Source organism: Hippoglossus hippoglossus, chromosome 20, assembly GCF_009819705.1.
Source record: "Hippoglossus hippoglossus isolate fHipHip1 chromosome 20, fHipHip1.pri, whole genome shotgun sequence".
Lineage (NCBI taxonomy): Eukaryota > Metazoa > Chordata > Actinopteri > Pleuronectiformes > Pleuronectidae > Hippoglossus > Hippoglossus hippoglossus.
In genome coordinates this window covers 17,429,904-17,449,920 of record NC_047170.1, presented here as the reverse complement: position 1 = coordinate 17,449,920, position 20,017 = coordinate 17,429,904, and the positions used below count along the sequence as shown (strand labels likewise).

Below are 20,017 nucleotides of genomic sequence, written 5' to 3'. Positions count from 1 at the left end.
ACTAAAACATGGGGGCAACAGAGTTTCCAAACTTCTAAGTTTTAGCAGCTCTGAAACTCCTGTGGACGCCATGTGTATCTGTAGCAGGGTTAGTAGTTAGTAGTATGGATGTAGCCTCAGAGACGTGATGTGGAACATATCAGTAACAGCGTCCTGCCCTGGATCTGTGGCCACATTCACAACGTGGGGCAGCATTGCCTCCACACTCCATGTTCAGGCCTTTCATACAGAACAGTGTGGCAGAATGAAAACATTCCCCCATGAACAGGTGGAGTAAAAAGGGGCTGAGGTTTTCTGCCTCTCTCTTAACCCTCACTCTCCTTCTCCTTCTTCCTGTACCTGCATTTGTTGTGCATTGGCCTAGGGCTCTGCTTCCTCCTCTGATCTATACCTTTCCATGGCAGTATGTCTTATTAATACAGCCTCCTGCCCCGGGCACGGCTCTAACCCGCAGCCTCACCCCAGGGAGGCAGAGTCAGGACGGGGAGGGGAGGGAGAGCGGGGAGGCAGAGACACCAGGCGACACACTCGAGTGAGGCTGAGAAAATAAAGAGTTTGTATGGACAGCAGTCTATAAGTCTTATCTTTATGGTTTCGCATTTTGGATCCGGAGATATTTGTTTACATTTAGTTCTTTTCCATTTTTGTGTCTGTCACGTGATAGAAACATCTTCACCACACCCACTCGCTTGTGGTTAATCCTGAGGACCATCTCCTCACATTGGCCCCTCCTGTATTACGGAGGACTCCTCGGGGACCAGCTGGAGAGAGTCTGCAGAAAGTCCGGAGTTCAGTGCGCGTCTGAGAGCAGCTTCTGTCTGCAGGTTCTCCTCTCAGGCTGCAAACGGCCCCATACAACCTCCACGAGCAGGGTGGGGAGGCCTGTGTGCAACCCGAGGGGCAGAACTCTCAAAGCACTCGCAGCAGCACTCGGCGGCTTCATTGTGTCTTAAGCTTCATTAACGCTTTAAAATCGTTTTGGCCTCGTGTGTAATATGACAGCTTAATTAAAAAAGACAGAACAGTGCAGCAAATCTAGTTATTACTACGAGAAGGAAAGTTAAGTTACCTTCCACTGCACTGCAGTCAATACTACGAGTTGGACTGTTCACAATCTCGTCCTTCGGCCCCTCGCAGTCTTCCATATCTGCTCCCGCTCGCAATACAATACATAATGAATGCAGCTGCATTCACGCCGCTCAATGCATTCAGTGTTATCCTGAGTGGGTTTTGTACCAGTTGAGAGGAAACACAGTCCTCAGCAGACACTTAACGGTAGAATAGAGAAAGAGAAAGAAAAGAACCTGCTTCTGTACATTGTTGTAAGTAAGAGCTCATCAAGCTCGAGACGTCGTCTGAGGGAGAAGTTTAAAAACCTTCTCCCACCTCGAGCAGAAACGTAATAGAAACAGATAAGAGTGACAGAATTTGTGCATCGCTGAGAGGAATGGAAAAATGCTACTTTAACGACCCCCAGCTTCAAACCCATAACCTCCACACAATGCATCACCATGTGATTACAAATCACAGTCGGGCGACTGGAGTGGGTTGTTTTCTGTGGGGTGTATCGCTGGCTGCAAGGTGAGCAGGGTCGCAGTGTTAACTTCTGGATGAAATGGGATTTTTCTTGTCCGTTCCAGGTCATTTGTCCACGCCCAAGGCTGCCGATGATGACTGGTCTGATAAAAAGCGACAGAAGCTGCTGGCGGAGAATTATGGTGTCTGTTGGTGGCTAAATAAAACGAAGTTTCCAGTGCGGTAATACACTCTTAAATCTTTGCCACCCTTTGAATTAGATAAGCTGTAAAACAGGTTTGTAAAAGAACTCAATGGGAGTTTTAATTAAAAATCTTGCCCCTCTTATGTTTCTGGTAATTTACTTTGATTCGTGTGGCTCTCAGAGAAGGATTTCTCATAATGGAGTTGTGTGGTTTTCTCTGCTGTTTCGGCAGCACCGAGGAATTTGAATTTTACTTCTGACCGACGTGATTTATGAGCGGCAGAGCAAACAAATGAGCAAGTATGAACCTGCCGTACAAAACATGGACCCACCCGGAGCTACGGCCAACGTGCTGCCGGCCGGTGTTCACAGCGGAAGTCATTTATGTTTATCAGGGACGCCAATCAGCGGAAAAACCCGCTGGTTCACTGCTGCTGCTGAATTCACCATTAAGGTCAGAAAAATGTTGTTTGAACATCTGAAATACAGAGGAGGTTATTTTATATCTTGATCTTAACCAACTTCTGTGAGGGTCAGAGAAGATGATGCAAAGTTTCTTCATGTCAAAACAACGTTCCAGGGGAGAAGTGGGAATCAGTGTGTTTGTTTTTCCCCAATACCGCTGCTTGATCAATACTTTTACAACAGTGCTGGTGTCTGAACGGTGCCAAAACCTAGACTTTTTACTTTAAATAGCCAAAAATGACGATAAGAAGATAGATTATGAAACTTTTGTCTCATTGGAAATTGGAACTTGTAATTTGACATATTAACTGTTAACAAATCCATTAAAAGTGCAAAACTCTTCACAAATTCACATTAAAATAGAAGCTGCTATTTCACAGTAAAAGAAAAAGTTGCATAGTGTTGCTTTAAGTAATAAAAAGTCAACTTATATCAGCTTATATGAATTCAAACAAACATTAGGACAATAGAGCTAATGATTATCACCACCTATCACCTGCTGAGAGTCAGCACCAAAACCTGAGGAGAAAGCGAAATGTGCTGCGCAAGGTAATGATGCAACAATGAAACTGTGCCAAGATCTGCAGAGTAAAAGTTTATGCCCCGGCAACACGGGTCCATTAAAGAAGCATCAAACGAGGCCAACCTTTAAATATGCCATGACAACATCTGTCGCGTGAGCCCAATAGGAAGCAGTTGTTTTAATAGTAATTTGGGTGTTTTTATTCCGTCATAATGTAATGAACAAACTCTAATCTCACAATATTGGCAACATAAACCTCAAGTTCAGCATCATTTTCCTCATTTAGAGAAGATAAAATGTTCCCGATCTGTAATTAAAAACACGAAATGAAATAAATTATAACCACGCTGCACGAAATATCCTTTCAAGTATATTGCCTGTGAGAGCAGCTCACAGAAGAACATTAAGTCCTCAAAAACTCACCAACTGTTCATCCAACTCCATATTTCTTCCAACACGACTCCCGGGGGAGCGAGCGAGCGTTCTCACAAACCCTCCATCAACTCTGTATAAGCTGCTGCAGCTTTTTTTTTGGAAGCTGCAACCTCGACTGCAATTAATCCAGAGAGCGACTTGGTGCGACTGATTTGACTTTCATGCCTCGGAGGTGACAATCATTTCATCAGCATCCGCCTGATGCTCATACACTCATCATAAATCCATAACCTCTGCAGCCTGAACGCACCATAGCTTCATATCAGTTAAAATCAGTCTGATCCTTATATAAAAACAATAACAACAACAATAATGACGACAATAAACCTCACAGCTCTTGTGTTTTGTGTATTTTTACTTTATAAAAGCTCTCTGGTCAAATACTTACAAATCTGAGCGACTTCTACTAATTATTTACGATTCAACGTCCACAAGCTCCTGAAATTTGCATTTGAATTCGACGTTAATGTATGTCTGTACTCAAATCATCCGGCGGGCCTCGTGCTGTGAGGCGACGCTGGCAGCTTCTCTGTTGTGCCACACAAAACACAGCTAAGCTATGAATTCTCTGTGATAAGACGGCTAAAGTGAATTCAAAGCACTGTAAGTCAATTTCACGGATTGGATGTGGACGCCGTGTGCAGCAGACGGTTGTGGGGACGCGGGGTTTTGTCCATACGCCAGCTGGATATATTCTGCCGCAGCAGGGACGTAGGGCGTGTCGGAGCATATGCGGCCGCGGGAACACGCCACCATTCATTAACTGCATCAGCGCTGCTTAAACATTCTGCGTAGAGAACTGTGGAAGCACCAATACATGTAGATGACGAACAAAGACCCTGAATAAAGTAATTAGGATTAGTTGTAGCTGCTGAGAAGAGAAGAAAACAAAGAAAACCCACAGTGTGTGTTTGTGTGTGTGTGTGTTATACGTCTGTTTTTCTGTATTAGTGTGTGTGTGCGTGGGTGGGTTGCGTTACTTCCGTTGTTAATTAACCACCTCGGTCGTCTCTCCTCCTTCAGGCAGAAACAAGACAGCACAAGTGGGGCTTTTCAACGAGATGTACTCGCTGCTCTTTTGTGAGACTAAAATAAATTGCTAGATTCATGGAAATACCACCAGTACAACAACTACTGCTGCTGCTGCTGCTGTTATACTGGAAATTCTAGAGAATAGGCCAGAAAACCAGATTAAGTGATGAAGACAACAACTTAAATGAGAAATGATTTTGTCTACTTGCATCTGAAATCAAGTATCCACAGGTTACAAAGAAAATATCAATAGAAAGTTTTTCATTCTGGTGCCGACACATCATCTGACTTTGTGCTGTTTCATTTGATTTCGGGATCTTTTGTTCATCTCGTCTGTAGAAAAACCAGCACATCTTTCCTTGATTTAAGATATTTCATCTTCATTTTATAAAAGCTACTTCGTTATTTTTCACTTTTCCTCTTTCTTCTCTCATCCGCATCACCTGCTTTCTTTACTTTCCCTCCATCTCTTCTTCTTCTTGTTCTTCTGCACATTCTCTCTTCCCTATACTAGTATTTTAGAAGTATTTCAAATTTAGCTAATGTCGCCTCCCAAAGTTATGGGTTAAGTTATGTTTTCTCTTCAGGTTGTGATCTTGACCCTACTTGAAAAATATTGGTCAGGCTCTGAGTTGCAGTCTGATAGTAAACTTATCTCGATGTCACACTTTAGTAGATTCAGTTTGTTGACATAATAAAAGAACCACCATGATTTTGTAGTAACGACAAACTACAGCACACAGGACGTTTCATAACCTCAGGACCTTATAAAGTAATGTTTTCTGCTCAGGTCTCCATCTCCATCTGGTTCCTGCTCACAGAAGTTTAAGATATAAAAGTCCGACTTCATTTTTATTATCCGTCCGTGAAGTACTGCTCTTCATTTTAGACGTGGAGGTGAGGTTGTGAAAATTACAGCAATTTGGTCTTTACTTTCAAAGGCTTTTTTTCGAAGAATTGTGTATTATGTAGAACAGCGTGGTTGCTGCTGTATGAAAGGAAGCGACACAATACAGTAATCAGGACGAGAATCATGAAAGCTTCTCTTTGTCACCGGAAGAAAAGAATAATCTCATTTTCGTATTCTTAAAGTGGACAGAAAGGACTGAAATAGAATGTTTTTTTTTTTTTGTTACTTCGTCGCAAGTTTTGTTGCTGGAAACTTGGATCAAAGACGATATCCGGCTGCTCAGATGTGGGCTTGATGTTCGCAGCCGAGGAGCTGGGAGACCGCTGAATTTATCAGGAGACGCACTGAAGCGAGCGAATAATTCGAGAGAGTCTGCCTCTGCTCTTAAGTTCTGCATCAGATGCTTTTCTCGTCCGCCCGGTCCCTGATGGGATTAAGATACTGAGCAACATCGGTGTATTGTGACAGCTTGTTCCTGTCAAAAGACGAGTCGTTGAGAAAGACGGCAAAATTTGAGTTTGTGCCACAAAACGTCTCCTCAGATAAAAACATCACGTCTCCTACTGAAAGACAGGGGGCGGCTGCAGACGAGGATATTTACACCTGCCGCCTCGTATAATGTCACCGGCTGATTGTCTGTGACACAAAGTGAACACTGGATACTTAACGGCGTGTAAATGGGCTAATTTGATATGTGTCATTGGTAAAATAAAGAGCCGTCGCATGGCATTCACATCATTACTCATGTTGTGTCGCGGGAGCGGCGCCATGAAAAGTCAATAAGGGAGCGAGACAACTGACTCATCTTCTCCTGAGTGATTGGCTCCACACGAACATTAAAGATGAGAGGTTGTGCATCATTAGGAAACGAGGTAACTCTGCAACTTGCACGCGCCGACAGGATAAACCTGCTTCACTCGTATCAAAGTCACGACGATGACACTTTCCGGATCGTCCCAAACGGTCGAGCGCTTCACGAATCGCTCCCCTTTCGCCGAATTTAACAAACATCAGCAGGACGAGAGGCATCGAGGAGCGGCGGACGAGAGGAGCGTGGCCATCACCACCGCAAGCAGCTGCTCGGAGCACCTGCACCGAGTCCCGCAGGGAGAACTTCACCTTGGTGGAGGGAGAGCGATGTTGACGCTGCGACAGTTTGATTCCGATGGAGCGGACAAGGGGTTAAAACGGGCGTGGGTGAGATTTCAGTGGCGTCTGCTAACGGTGCAATTACATAACCAGGGAGAGTTAAGGTGATGGAGTCAGAACATGATCAGAATACAGATCCTGAGGATAAAGTTGATACAGTGAAAACTTGACTTTACTACCACTGCTTCAGATATTAACAATATATATATAATGTGTGATATTTATTACAGCAGGAAAGATAGTTTCTCTTCTGTCTGAATGAGAAATCCATTATTCTGCTAATTTACAAAGAATGCTTGTTTTTTGGAAACTCCACATAAAAGACTTTGGTAAATTTATAAGACAATTATAAGTAATTGTATGCAATTCAAATGTTATTTGATTTCTGGACATCACCACCTTCCCCCCCTTGCATGTCATGGACACCCAGGGGTCCCTGACCCACGGTTTGGGAACCACTAGTAAAAATCTTTATATTGATGAGGTCGATCGGCAAAAGTCCCAAGTTGCACTAAACCAATATCGTCCTTTAAATCACGATACATCAGCTGCAGGAGCAGAGATCACAGTCCTGGAAAACTTTGTGAGAAGCAGATAAAAAGCCCCTCGTGATAAGTGCAGAATAAATTTAACTTAATTCTGTTCGACAAGACATGAGAAGGCAATTTTTCTTGGTAAAAATAACCTAATATATGACCATTAAGGATTTGAGAGGTTATATTCAGTCCAGGGAACTGATTGATAGGTGGAGAGAACCTTGGGAAGGGAAAACATAAAACTGGGCTCAATTAGGTTTGGAAAAAAAGAAATTCAATTACCGCCCCCCCCGATCAGGGAAGCCATTATTGAAAAAAACCTGCGGACAGTCCTGAAAGCCTGCGGGTCGGTGGAGCCGTGGGTCGAGTAAAAATGACAAACTAACGAAGATGAAATAATCAACTCTCTCCGTCTTTCTCTTCTCTCCTCCTCCTCCTCCTCCTCCTCCTCCTCCTCCTCAGCCGAGTCTAATGATTCACTAAAATACCTCCAGATCAAGGACGGCAGCGTCAACAGCACAAAAAGGAGGAGATGAAAGAGCGGCCGGCTTTTTAATGACGAGTCTCGTTGGCTGCTGCACGTATGGATTCTTACAAAGCGCCTTCTTTTCTCTGTGCATTTATAATTCACACTCTCAGGTTTAGGGAATGTTGAGCAAGAAAATAAGCACAATTAATTTAATCTAATTACGACGATTTCACATAATTCAAACTCTAGTTTTTCTGCGAGAAACACGCTTCTAATTACAAGTGGAGGACAGATGTTGTCCTCCAGATGTGTACAGTGCTCACACAGTTGGAGATGTTTGCCGACGCTCGTTCAAGCGCGATCGATTTGTTTACAACTTTTGTGGGTCACAGCTTGAAACGGCAACAATTCAGCCACACGAGAGACGCCTCATCCTTCAGCACATATGGGAACCTGTAGCCAAGACAAACACTGGAATCAGCCTGACGGATACTGGGCTCGTCATCCGGGATCCAGAGGAGCCACATCTCCCACTCACTAATGGAATAAATGCAGGTTTTCAGCCTTTCTGATTAGAAGCAATCACAGAGGGGGGAAGGTTTTTTGCAATTTCCAGGATTTGAGTCTGAGGTTTAACAGCTGCGCCGTTTCCAGGAGCCATCTTAGATGCCCGTGATTGGAGGAGACAGCTTCGTCAGGCACGAGAGAGGAGACAAAATCCACCTCATTAATCCTTCAGCTGTACATATTCCTCACATCTCGGAGCTGTGATCGTTCTCCTCACTGAGGCTGGATCAAGTCGCTGTTGTTGTTGTTTTTTTTTACTTTAGTAGAATTCGCTCTCGTGGGCTCCCCGCGGAGCTGCCGCTGTTTACGCTGTCGCAGCCCCGCGGTTTAAAAAAATAGGCAATCCGAAATTGATGGTGATGAATTGTAAGAATAGTGTAGCGGCAGCATCCACACACAGTCGTTGATCAAGGAAAAACGAGGGTTGTGGTTACAGGTAATTGGGCGACTATTGAAGCATATGGATTACATCGCAGGGAGGAGTGTCTCACAGCAAGGACACACAAACACAAACACACAACACACAACACGGGAGACAGATGGTGCAAAAAAAACTAAAAAGAGGAAGAAGAAAGTGAAGAACAAACAACTCTGATTGTCTCAGTAAATGTTTCGTTTGCTGCAGGTTGAATTAAGCTGCTCAAACGCTGAGGGAATTTAGAAATGTTGGTAAATTCAACCTCCCACTGTACGAGGGAATCGTCTGAGACGGAAAACTGAAGCTCAGGATTTACCTGCTCACACTCGACTCACACTCGACTCACACTCGACTCACACTCGACTCACATTGTGTCGGCTCGTCTGGACCAGCTCGGTGTTTCATTCAAGGAAGAAGAAGTCACAGTTTGTTTGTAAAGATAAATGTTTTAGGTTTTCTTTTCAAGACGTTTACTGAACTAGCTTCTCTGACCTGGGAGCAAGTCAAAAGTCACGTCAAAATCGGTCTTAAATCATGTAGTGTATTTGAAGCTTTGCAGTGTGATGCATATTTACACACACTTTTTGCCATTTGCTATGAAGCAAACAGCAGAAATATATAATTATAAGAACCACTTTCTCCAGTGTAATAACTGAAATCGCAGCGGCTGCTGTAGAAGCTGAACTCTGGAGTCCCTGGATGTGTATTATTTGTGTTCGGTCACTCTGTATTCCTCACACAGCTCAGCTCCTGTTTCCTGAGGCGCTGGAACACACTGACTCTGTAGCTTAGTGTTGTCACAGATTTTTTTTTGGTGCTTTGTTTGTGCCACATCTGCTCCTTTGTATCTTAAACACAGCTGATGTCAAACTCTCCTCAGAGTTACCTGCCTTCTCCTTCCTCCTGACTGTTAAGCATCGCTCCTCCTGACTCTGATTGGTCCAGAAGTAGAAACAAGGACATTAACTGTCCAACCAGATCATTGTGATGCTGTAGAGTTTCCTATTAAATCCCTTTTAACCTTTTAGAGTGAATTTAAACAACCTCCTCTCATCGAAGCTCTGACATACTTAGTTATGAAGTACTTCCTCATCAGCGTGAATTAGTGTATTACAAGTATTTGTCAAATATCTGCACAGTCTTGTTTTTGCTTTTCCCACAACTGAGAAAACAAAAATATTGCTCCTGTAGGAATCCTTTAAAACAGCCTGGCACCATTTTTAATGTTCAACAGGATTATTACTTACTGCTGATCCATTTGGCGCTGGGGTCGTGAACCTTCAAGTCTTTCCTGAACAGGTCTCCCACCGTCACCTTGGCCTTGAGAGCCAGACGGTCGTCCTCACCTGCAAAGGGACAAACAGAGAACTCAGCAACTCCGTGTGCAGCGACGACACAAACTCAGAAAGCAAGTTTTCTGCAATTTAAATGAAATCATAGTTTAAACGTTGGTTTGTAGATGTCTGTCGTCGGCATGTTGTCAATTCAGCGATTGCATTCGCTAACTTTTTTGAATAAAGTCCGTAGAAATAAGTATTTACGCTTGAATGAAGAAAATTAATCAACTATTGCACTTCCTTAATATAGTTGCTGCTGGAATATCATTATGGTTATTGTTATATAATGTTATATATTGTTATATTGTCGGAGGTGAAGACTCCTGTGGATAGCAAGAACATCTATAAAGTTTGAAAAATATTTAAGTCTGAGCCATAAAGAAAAAAAACAAGGTGTAAAGATAAAACTGAGAGAATACATAATGTTCTCTCAACACCTTTTGATCTGCAGCTGCATCTTAACAAGTTTCTCCTGCAGGTCTGCGACTGTTCACCTTTCAGAGAATAAAAGAGCTGAGACAGAAATAATAAAAAAGAGATGAAAAATTCGAGAAGAAGCAGAATAACCTCCCCGAGGCCTTTGATTAAGACTCGTGCATCTTCTGATCATCGTGCATATTTACAGCAGACGCATCCTGCAATTCATTTCAGCTTAATTTCATCCATCAATGCTCATCACATCATCTCCTGCTCCGTGATGTGACTCATTTCACCTCCGTGCACGTTATTGGAAGATGGAAAGCAGAAATGCAAATATACACGACGGGCAAACTCAATTTGAAGTAACATCTTTGCGTCGCTTTAACTGTGACTTTGACGGTTTCAGTCTCTGACACAGGAACCCCCCCCCCCCGACAGGACGCGGTGGTTACCAGGGGGATCAGACCTGTGATATTTTGGATTGTTAATCTAATGTGTGATGTTTAATCCCTCTGCTTATCCCGTCCAGCTGGCATTCTGTGTGTTGGATAACATTTTCTTCACCTGCAGCAGTATGAAAGCATATTCTGTGTTTTGAGTACACACCTATAGACACACACACACACACAAGAGAAGAATACGAATAAAAAACAGAGCGATGAATAGGAAAAGATCGCAACAGGCGCCGCTGCGTGATGTTTGAATGGGAGGAATATTTCCGTTGGTAACCAAGGTTATTAAATTCCATTTTCAAGCAAACAGCAGAAAATAAAACACATATATTCATAACAGCTACAAGCCATGTTTAGAGGCTACACACGCAGATGGCAGCGGCAGAAAGAACAAGCCCCGGCCGTGATGACAACACACATCTGTTTATTAGTCTGTTTAGAACTCCCACTCCTCCACTGTTAGACATGAATGCTGCTCTTTAAACCAGGATGAATGCATCTTGTAGGTAAATTATTCAAAGGTTATATATATACACAGGATTATATTCATTAATTCTTTTTAATTCTTCCTTTTATTGGGGTTTTCATGGTCCGTATAAACAAAGAAAACCATCTTAGGACTTAGAATGAAAGCTTACATCTCCCTGAGGCCCGTACACTAAATAAATTATCGAAAACTAAAGAAAGAAAATTGCTTTATAGCCAAAGAAATAATGGTCGTAGAGTTTCCAATCTAACACTTTCAAAAAGTGACTCTTTCTAACCTGTATACGTCATAAATACACAAGATTTTTAACATGAATGCAGCAGCGAACAACTACTTTCAAAACAAAGATACAGCGGCTTCCTGAACTACATGAGCACATATTCATCTGAGCTGCTTTTAGTAGCCTGTCCAGCTGCATGTGCGTGTGTGTGTGTGCATGTGAGTGCATGTGAGTCCACACCTGTGAATAAACCCAGATGGCAGAGTCCAGTATGAAGTGCAGTGAAAGGAGCTGCTTCTCTTTAAGTGTTTGTTTGGGTGTGAAGATTCAGACGTGGACCAGAAATCTGTTCTTTGTGTTTATTTACATCCTTCAGCACCTCTTCAACAGTTCAAACACGACGGTGAGAGTGTGAAGCCACAGAGGTGCAGCCCCGACGCACCAAACTGAAAGAGGTTATTACCTTCATCTGTAAACACATGGCCCGACTTGACACGAGTGAGAAAAGGCAGAAGTGACGACGTGTTTCGATATCTGTAAATAAAATGACCTCTAGGTCTTGGTCATGAAGCACATTGAATTATTTTAGGGATAGAATAACAAACGAGTCACAGGAAGAAGAAACGTGTTTTCAAGTTTTAAAGCAACTTACAAAAAATGGACGAGAGAGAGAGAGAGAGAGGGAGGGAGAGTGATCGCGCTCGACTGAAATAATGGCGTTCAACAAAAGAAAGACCAGGACTAAGTGTTTCTTTAAAACTTGTTTCTTTGCAGCGTTGTGAAGCCGAAGCCATCAGCGGGCCGACCATTATGTGGAACTGACACCGTCTATTGAGACCCTGAAAAATGAAAAAGCTTTTAGACGAGTCTGAGGATCCATACGGCTGCATGACCCGCTGCGTGCGTTCAGCGGCAGAGAAAACGCTGCTACTGAGCAATCACAGCCCATTTTACATGTTTTAGCTGCCGATGATTTACATGCACTACACAGCCGACATATTTATTTAAAAATCACGCAGCACTTTAGGTTCTCAGACTGAGGAAAAAGGTTTTCAGATACTTTCAGCCTCACTTCTATAATAGCTATGATAAGCCTGTAGGGCCATTACCTGGTTATGTAGTTCAATTTAGTTGCATTTCTATAGGGCGCAGTGTAAGGTCGACGCCTAACAATAAACTGTGCCTCTGACTAAATGTTAGAGATGGAAACAGGTCATTCACAGTAAGAAAAGGAAGGTTTCAGTCCATACACATTTTTTATCCAGACTCATATGAGGTCACTGTGACCTTTAACCTTTGACCACTGAAATCGACACAGTTAATCTGTGAGTTGAAGTGAACGTTTGTGCCAAATTTGAAAGGATTCTCTTAAAGTGCTCCTGAGATTTCACGTTCACAAGGCAAATAAAACATTCTTGAGTCCAAGTGGATGTTTGTGCCAGATGCAAGCAAACGAAATTCCTGATATATCACGTTCACAACAACATGAGGTCACCGTGACCTTAACTTTTGACCCCCGACCACCAAAGTCGAATCAGGTCATCTTTCTTTACGTCTAAGAAGAGAACGTTTCTACCAAATTTGAAGAAATTCCCTTCCGGTCCCCTGAGATGTTCACAAGAACCAAAAATGTGTTTTATAAGGTCACAGTGACCTTGACCTCTATACTTTGACCTCTGAATTCTGATCAGTTCCTCCTTGAGTTAAAGAAATTGACATTTGCCGAATGCAGACGCACCTATGGACGAAAACAAGCCCAAAACAAATTGCCTCTGGCCACTGGCTGTTGCCGTGGAAGCATAATTAAATCTGAAAGATAAATAATTAAAGTCGTAGCGATGTCAAGTAGATGAGATTGTAGTAAATCGTGTAAAAATATAACACAATTACTTTACACTCTAATTAAATTATCAAACCAGGATTCAACATCAACACTTTCTTTTCTGCGTCTTTCATCTGCTACAGCACGAAGAAGAATCTTTCCCTTAATCAAACCCTCTAATTTCTATCCCGGTGCAGCAGCTGTCGGAGAAATCGTCTTTAAAAGAGAAGAGGAGGAGCAGGAGGAAGAGGAGTTTCAGAGAGAGTCTGGTAACACGGAGTAACACTACACATCTTCCTCTTGTCGCATCACACACTGATTAATGAATCAGTGTGAAATCTCAACAACTGTTTGTGATCGGAGGAGTCTGAGATCACACACGAGAGAATCGACACCAAAGAGCAAAATTCATGATTCAACGACAGCGAACTTCTCTCAAGAGTTTCTCAAATATTAATGACAGATCACGGAGAATGAGATCCACACAGATTTAAAAAAAAACATTTTAATAGAACTGATTAATCATTTAAACTTGAATATGTCTGACACGCATTTCCCAGAGCACGTTCCCAGAGTGTTTGTGAATGACTTGTTTTGTCTGAACGTCGGCTCGCTCTGTCTGACTGAGCTCAGAACACACGGTGGAATCTATCGCTTTAATGTGACGACAATTACCATCGGCACTGATTGGACATCCACATGAAAAGGAACCGATTTTTTTCACTTCATTCTGCACAGAAAAGGATTAAAATCTCATATTTTTATAAGCTGGAATGTGTGAATGTTGGTTTAATTAAAGACAAATATTGAGAGACTATCATAATTATCTTTTAAATCATCGACGAATTCATTTGCTTCTCATTTTCCAGTTCATGTCACATCACAGAGCTCATCTCTCTGACAGAAGAGTGTAGTAGCTCCACCAAGGAGGTTGTGTTATCATCTGTTTGTTTGTTGGTTCATTTGACTCTTTGATTGTAAGTTGAGCAAAAACAACTGAATGAACTTCCACAGAACCTGGTGGAGGGATGTGGAACAGCTCAAGAAAGAACCAATAGAAGTTTGGAGCGGATCCAGATTTCTTTAACTGTGCGATTTCTTTCAAAATTCTGATGGTTTTCCCAGGAAATAATCCAGGTATCCGGTACATTTAAAGGAACTGATATCTAAAAGTGTGTGAAATTTGTTGCAGCCTGACTGATTTCAGGCGCCTGATGGGCCTTGGCGGAGGTTTGCGCTCCACTGAGTCGTTTAAGTTTGCAGAGGGAGTTTTTTTTTTTACCCGACTTTCCAGAAGGGCGGCCATGTTTAAATGTGTAGTTAAGCTCGGGAAGCACCGGACTAACAGATGAAATAGTTTTAGCGCTTGTAGCAACCTGAGAGTAATGTTTGATTCGGGTTAGTCACAGTTTAAAGTCTTGGTTTTGGATGAAATGGAAAAAAGAACTGTCTGCTGCTGGAATTAAAAATAAGACGCTCTTATTAGAATTTGTCTTTTTTCATTAAAAAAACAAGACGTCTGAAATCTTCTTTGAGTGACGGCGATAATATTGCACCTGTCACGTCGTCCTGTCAGAGTCAATGACAGACCAGCGGTGCCGGAGCAAATATCCATCACATGCATCGGCGAAGAGAAGCCTTTGTTTTTGTGTCAAAAATCTAAGAAATAAAAATAATTTGCAAACCCCGAATCAAAGTGTTTTTAAAATTGCAAGAACGGAACAATCACTTCAGGTGTGTGTGCGTGTGTGTGTGTGTGTGTGTGTGTGTGTGTGTCATATTGTGCCTAACAGATGGACAGACAATCGACTGATCCTCACTTCCTCTCCGATTTCATCACCGGGGACAAAAACACCTTTGAAGGCATCTGCTCGGTGCTTCGCTGGAGTTTCAGTGTGATTATCGGAGTCACCAGACTGTGTATCGGCTGCGGGGGGGACGTTAGAGAGCGGCCTCCATCAGATGTGGAGGTTTACAGGGGATAAATACTGCATTTATAATCAGTCCTGATTGGCAGATTCATGGGCTGAACACAAAGTAGGAGTTACTGGAAAGATGACGTTCTACATGTGAACGCTTAAAAATACGTTTCCTGTTCAGCTCTTTAAGGCTCTGAAGTCATACGTCTTTATCGCCCCCCCCCGCAGAGCTTGTGATCACAGGCAGAAACTTTGAATTAGGCTGAAAAAACCCAGGAACAGTCAGATCCAGCAGGGTCGGGCTCACGTGAGCAGTTTGTATGCTAATGTGCTGCGACCTCTTTTCAATAGGAAGCAATGGCAGAGGGAGTTTCAGTCCAACGCTGAACCCGGCAGGTTGACGGATAATTTGAAGGTTCTCAGAAAGTCTGAAGTGTTGACGACAAAAGAAAAAGGTAAAAGCATCTATTCAGTCTTTCACTTTCGATATATAATTCGATATTCAGCAGCTGAGATGAAAGACAGAGAAATTATCTTGGAGCCGTCAAGGAGTGGATTTAAATCCTCATTAGAATCCAGAGCCTGATCATGGACTGTATGTTAACATTGGACTGTATCTATTTAGAATTATTCTCTAGTCTCGGTGAGTACAGCTGACATTCACACTCACATGCTGTCAGGAGCGATTCGGGGGTTCGGTGCCTTGCCCAAGGACACTTCAGCACGCAGACTTTATGAGTCGGTAATCAGACCACAGTACAGAAATAAGAGCGAATGAGTTAGAGCTCTATGCTGATTGTAAGAAATCGTTATAATGTTAGAACCATTTATTCAGGGGTATGAATATTACCTACAATCAATGTCATAACCCCAATATGATCAAAATTACAATAATAATAATCATAGCTTGAGTGAACGCATCTAAAGAAGCTGATTTCTGGTTTCGTGCCATAATCTGACTGTCTGTATTCACCTGCACCAAATTACCCCAGCGTTCCATCCTGCCACAGTTTAAGCTCCTCACTGTCAGTCAGACTGACATCCCTCCGTCTGACGAACACACGGCTGCCGATACCCAACATCTGACCTAGTTGTACTGATGTATGGAACAGAGCGGCCTCTTAGAAACCTGTAGCCATCAGTTACAGCAGACGCAGCCTGTCAGAGGAGGAAAAGTCGACCGGCGTGCGTGCGAGTCTGCGTGTGCACGTTTTTTTTTTTTTTTCCCTGAGAACAAAGTGGTTGTCAGGAGCAGTTAGAAAGTGGCCGGCCCGTCTGGCGGAGGAACATCCATCAACAAACCCTCCTAACCGAGTGGAAACAACACGCCATCTCATATCTCCTCAGCCGAGCCGCACTGCTGCAGTCTGCTGTGTGGGGGGGGGGGGCAGGAGTTGCCAAAATATTTGTCCTCGTAGTGTAATTAGAGTAAAATGAGTTGTTGTGATTGACTGCTGCATGTAGCATTTTAAAAACCCTTGCACTAATTTGTATGTAATTAAGCCCTTGAGTTATTTCCCTCAAATGCCGAGCAAAGATTCCGCGTTGTGTGTGTTTTTGTTTTTAAATCGAGCTTAATCTTTGTTATATTATCTGAAATATTCATAAAACGAGACACAGACGCAGCCCTGAGACATTTTCTGCTCTGCAAACTCTTCTTTTTTCAAACAGATAAGAGACCAAACGTTCTCTGATTGATTTACAGCAGCAACAGTGGAGGTTTTTTTCCATCATACAGCATTTTTCAACTATGTGAAAAGGAAGAAAAACGGAGAATATAAAATCTGTGCTGCGCCTGTAACTGTGGTTTCACTGCCGGAGAATCAAGGCCTTCTTGCCGTTGCTCATTATTTTCGTTCACAATCATTCATGAAGGAATTCATCTTAAGAGGGAGAAGAGACTCATCCAGAGACAGGAGCCAGAACAGACAACCACAAAATGCATCTGAGGAGATCCTCATGGAAAGTGTGTGAAATATGAAATTTGAAAACCTGGCGATGATGAAAATGTATTTTATATCCACACGTACTTCTCGATGGAAATTAAAGTCAGCATTGCTCCGTCTATGTACGAGTATATTCTGTCTGAAAGTCTGGAAGGTGTCGGCTGACGAGGGATTTGGACATTTGACCATTTATCAAGTGCTTTGGTTGGAGGACACTGACGACTTTACAACCTCAGGACATTGTTGAACATGTTAAATCATCCCGAACCGTGAGAATTAATAATCGGCTAGAGGTTTTTGTACAGAGTCAACAAGGCGAAAACTAATAACATGTTAATCCGTGACCTTTAGAACTGGCGGATCTTAGTATTAAACTGAGCCGGCTAAATGTGCAGTGGTGCCTGAGTACACAGGAACGACCCACCACTAAATATTTTCAGTTTGCATAAGAAAGTTGAATAAAACCAGTCTAACAATAAGTTATTGATATGGTTGACTAATATGCAGCCTATAGCCTCCATAGTAATCCTAAATCAGCCCTAATGAATGAATGAACGAGACATAAAACACTTCACCTCCGGATCAGGGCTACGACTCGGTCTCACTTCCAGTTTCATGCTGGCTGAGCTAACTGGTGGCTTCATGTTTAATTTACAGACCTGAAAGAGATAAGAGTCTCCTCATCTAACTTGTGACAGGAAGGAGATTGAGTTTCTGTTTATATATCTGAATTATATAAAGAAAGAAACACAGACCTAAACTAAAGAAACAAATATTTATCATAGTTGAGGAAATGCATCAGGTTAGAGATACACAAAGTACTGTGAGTATTTGAGGATGAACCTTTACTTTAACTCTACAAATAAAACAGTCCATCGTGAAAACAACAACCTCAAGAAAGGGTCAAATAAACTCTTTCCACAAACAACCGACCGTCCTTGAGGTGTGGTTTATAAAGCTGCAGCATCCTGAAGCTCACCTGAGCTGCTCAACACATCTAATTAATCCACAGCAACTTGAAATGGATTTGACGCGGAAAGAAAACATTTTAAATATCCCAGATGTTTCTCAAATATCACATTCCCTCGGAAAACACGCTGAACTTTACAGGAGACCTCAGAGCTGCGGCAGAGACTTGGCTCCTGTCGAGACTTGGCAACTCTGGTTTGATGCGACGACAGGAAAAATAAGTGCGAGGTACAAGCTGCAGACGCCACCTGCCCGGCCTCCGTTTGACGCCCAACCCCCGCTGGTGTGCCTTGTTTGGGAAAGGCACATTAAACAGCTCAAGTCCATCATAACAAACGCCACAGGACAGGAAAGGGGTCGCGGCCAGGAGGTGACGAGGCGTTTTGATCCTCGCTGCTTTGACACCTGCTGCACTGAGGTCTACGCCGGCGACACTTCTGCTCCGACACCTGTCGACATCTCTCAGGATTATGTAGAAAAACACAACCTTGAATTGCTTTTGAAAACTCCCCCCCCCCCGTGCTTTGCCACCGAGCTCTGACATCTACATGCCGTATTTCTGAAACACGGACACAGTGATTACCGTCTTTGTCGGTGAGTTATAGTTCACGCTCGCTGATTTGGTTCTGGCAGCACATAAAACTACACCAAGGACCTTTAATGCGCCTGAATATAAACAGATGACTTGCTGATTGAAGTTTAATGTAATTCTGCAAACAGAAAGCCTGAAGGTCATTTTGAGATGAAACCTAAAATAACTGAGACATCCAAAAGGTGCAGAGTTTAGGGTCTAAGTGCACGAGGCAGATGAGACCTGCACTTGTGAAGAAAGAAATGTTGCACAGGCTGATCTTCAATGAGGTTTACTGACCTTCACCAAATCCCCTGTGCCCAACTGTGACGCTCCCGTGGGTGACACTGCAAATAGTGCACGAGAGCCCAGCCGACCAGGACAGAGACAGACATTACTCTTTGCATTGTTCCCGCCCGGATTGATTGCGAAACCTAATGGGCATGTCAGTGCATAATAATCGCCGTGTAAACAGAGCGATGCATGGTGTTGTGGCCCCTCCCCCTCCCCCCGTCCTGTGCCGTGTACCTGGTGTCAACAGGATGACGGAGGTGACGATCAGCGAGCAGATGACCAGAATGACAAGAAGGGCGATCGCTATTCCCTTCCAGTTCCTCTGCGGAGGGTTACTGCCCACCAGCTCCTACAGACAGACAGACAGACAGACAGAGAGAGAGAGGAGGAGAAGAGACATGGTCAGAAACAGTAAAACCACTATCATCACAGGGAATCAGGGAACAATTCACGGAGACGAAATGAGGACAAAATGACGGAGAAATTGAAAAGAACAATATGTGGGCTCTGATAAAGAAGCAAAAAGGAATCAGAGGAAGTATAAATGGCAAACTCATGAAAAGAAAGGAAGGGGGGGGGGGTGTCAGTCAAGGACGAACGTGAGTCAGAGTCGCAGCCTCTCGGCTCAAAAGGAGACGTGCCAGCGGCGGCACCAGCAGCAGCAGCAGGAGGAGGAGGAGGAGGAGGAGGAGGAGGGGGAGAATTCTTAATGAGCCGAGCATCGGCGGCCATCAGCCGCAAACGAATGTGACAGATAAAAATGGAGCCCGAGACACGTCGGTGAATTGCACACTTGGAAACAGTGCAGGGAGAAAAACGAGTCGGAGTTATGAGCAACCTTGAGGCCTTTTTTTTTCTCTTTTTGTCTGACAACAAATTAACTTATTGCAGTCAAACGGAATTAAAAAGAACCAACACGGTGCTGGAGGAAGCGTTACCGCGAGATATGAAATGAGAACAACAGGAGGAACGCAGCTTTAGGCTTCTTGTTCACACCCAAAGCAAAAGTGGCGCTTCGGTGCATCACAACGATGAGCTATGGGTGAACGCCGGGATCAAACTGAGCTGAGCGAGTCACGTTCATCATCACAAGGAAAGAAGTCACGTGAGAGGAAAAGCCTAAACACAGACCTGATCCATATTTTGCTATCAAGATTACCACTGATTAAACTAAGTGTCACAAAATGTTAAAATGATCGTACAATATGGAAATTCATCGTACAAAGACAATAATTATGGAACAAACGTTTCCAATATCTTGTGGAATCCGAGCTGCAAATGACTGAGGCTCTTTTGAATTGTGTTCCTAGTAGAGTTTGTGCTGCACCTCCGTTTCATGTCTCTACTCTGAAAATT

The 20,017-nt window shown here is 43.1% G+C and overlaps 1 protein-coding gene across 6 annotated transcripts in view; it reads right to left on the bottom strand.

Annotated features, from left to right (window-relative positions):
- dpp6a (dipeptidyl-peptidase 6a) overlaps window positions 1-20,017 on the bottom strand; it is a 168,678-nt gene that overhangs the window by 30,669 nt on the left and 117,992 nt on the right. For all 6 annotated transcript variants that reach the window (XM_034572946.1, XM_034572949.1, XM_034572950.1 and 3 more), the window contains 2 exons: window positions 18,896-19,010; window positions 9,472-9,570 (listed from right to left, as the gene is read on the bottom strand). In XM_034572946.1, coding sequence (XP_034428837.1) covers window positions 9,472-9,570; window positions 18,896-19,010 — 214 coding nt within the window. The remainder of the gene's footprint in view (window positions 1-9,471; window positions 9,571-18,895; window positions 19,011-20,017) is intronic.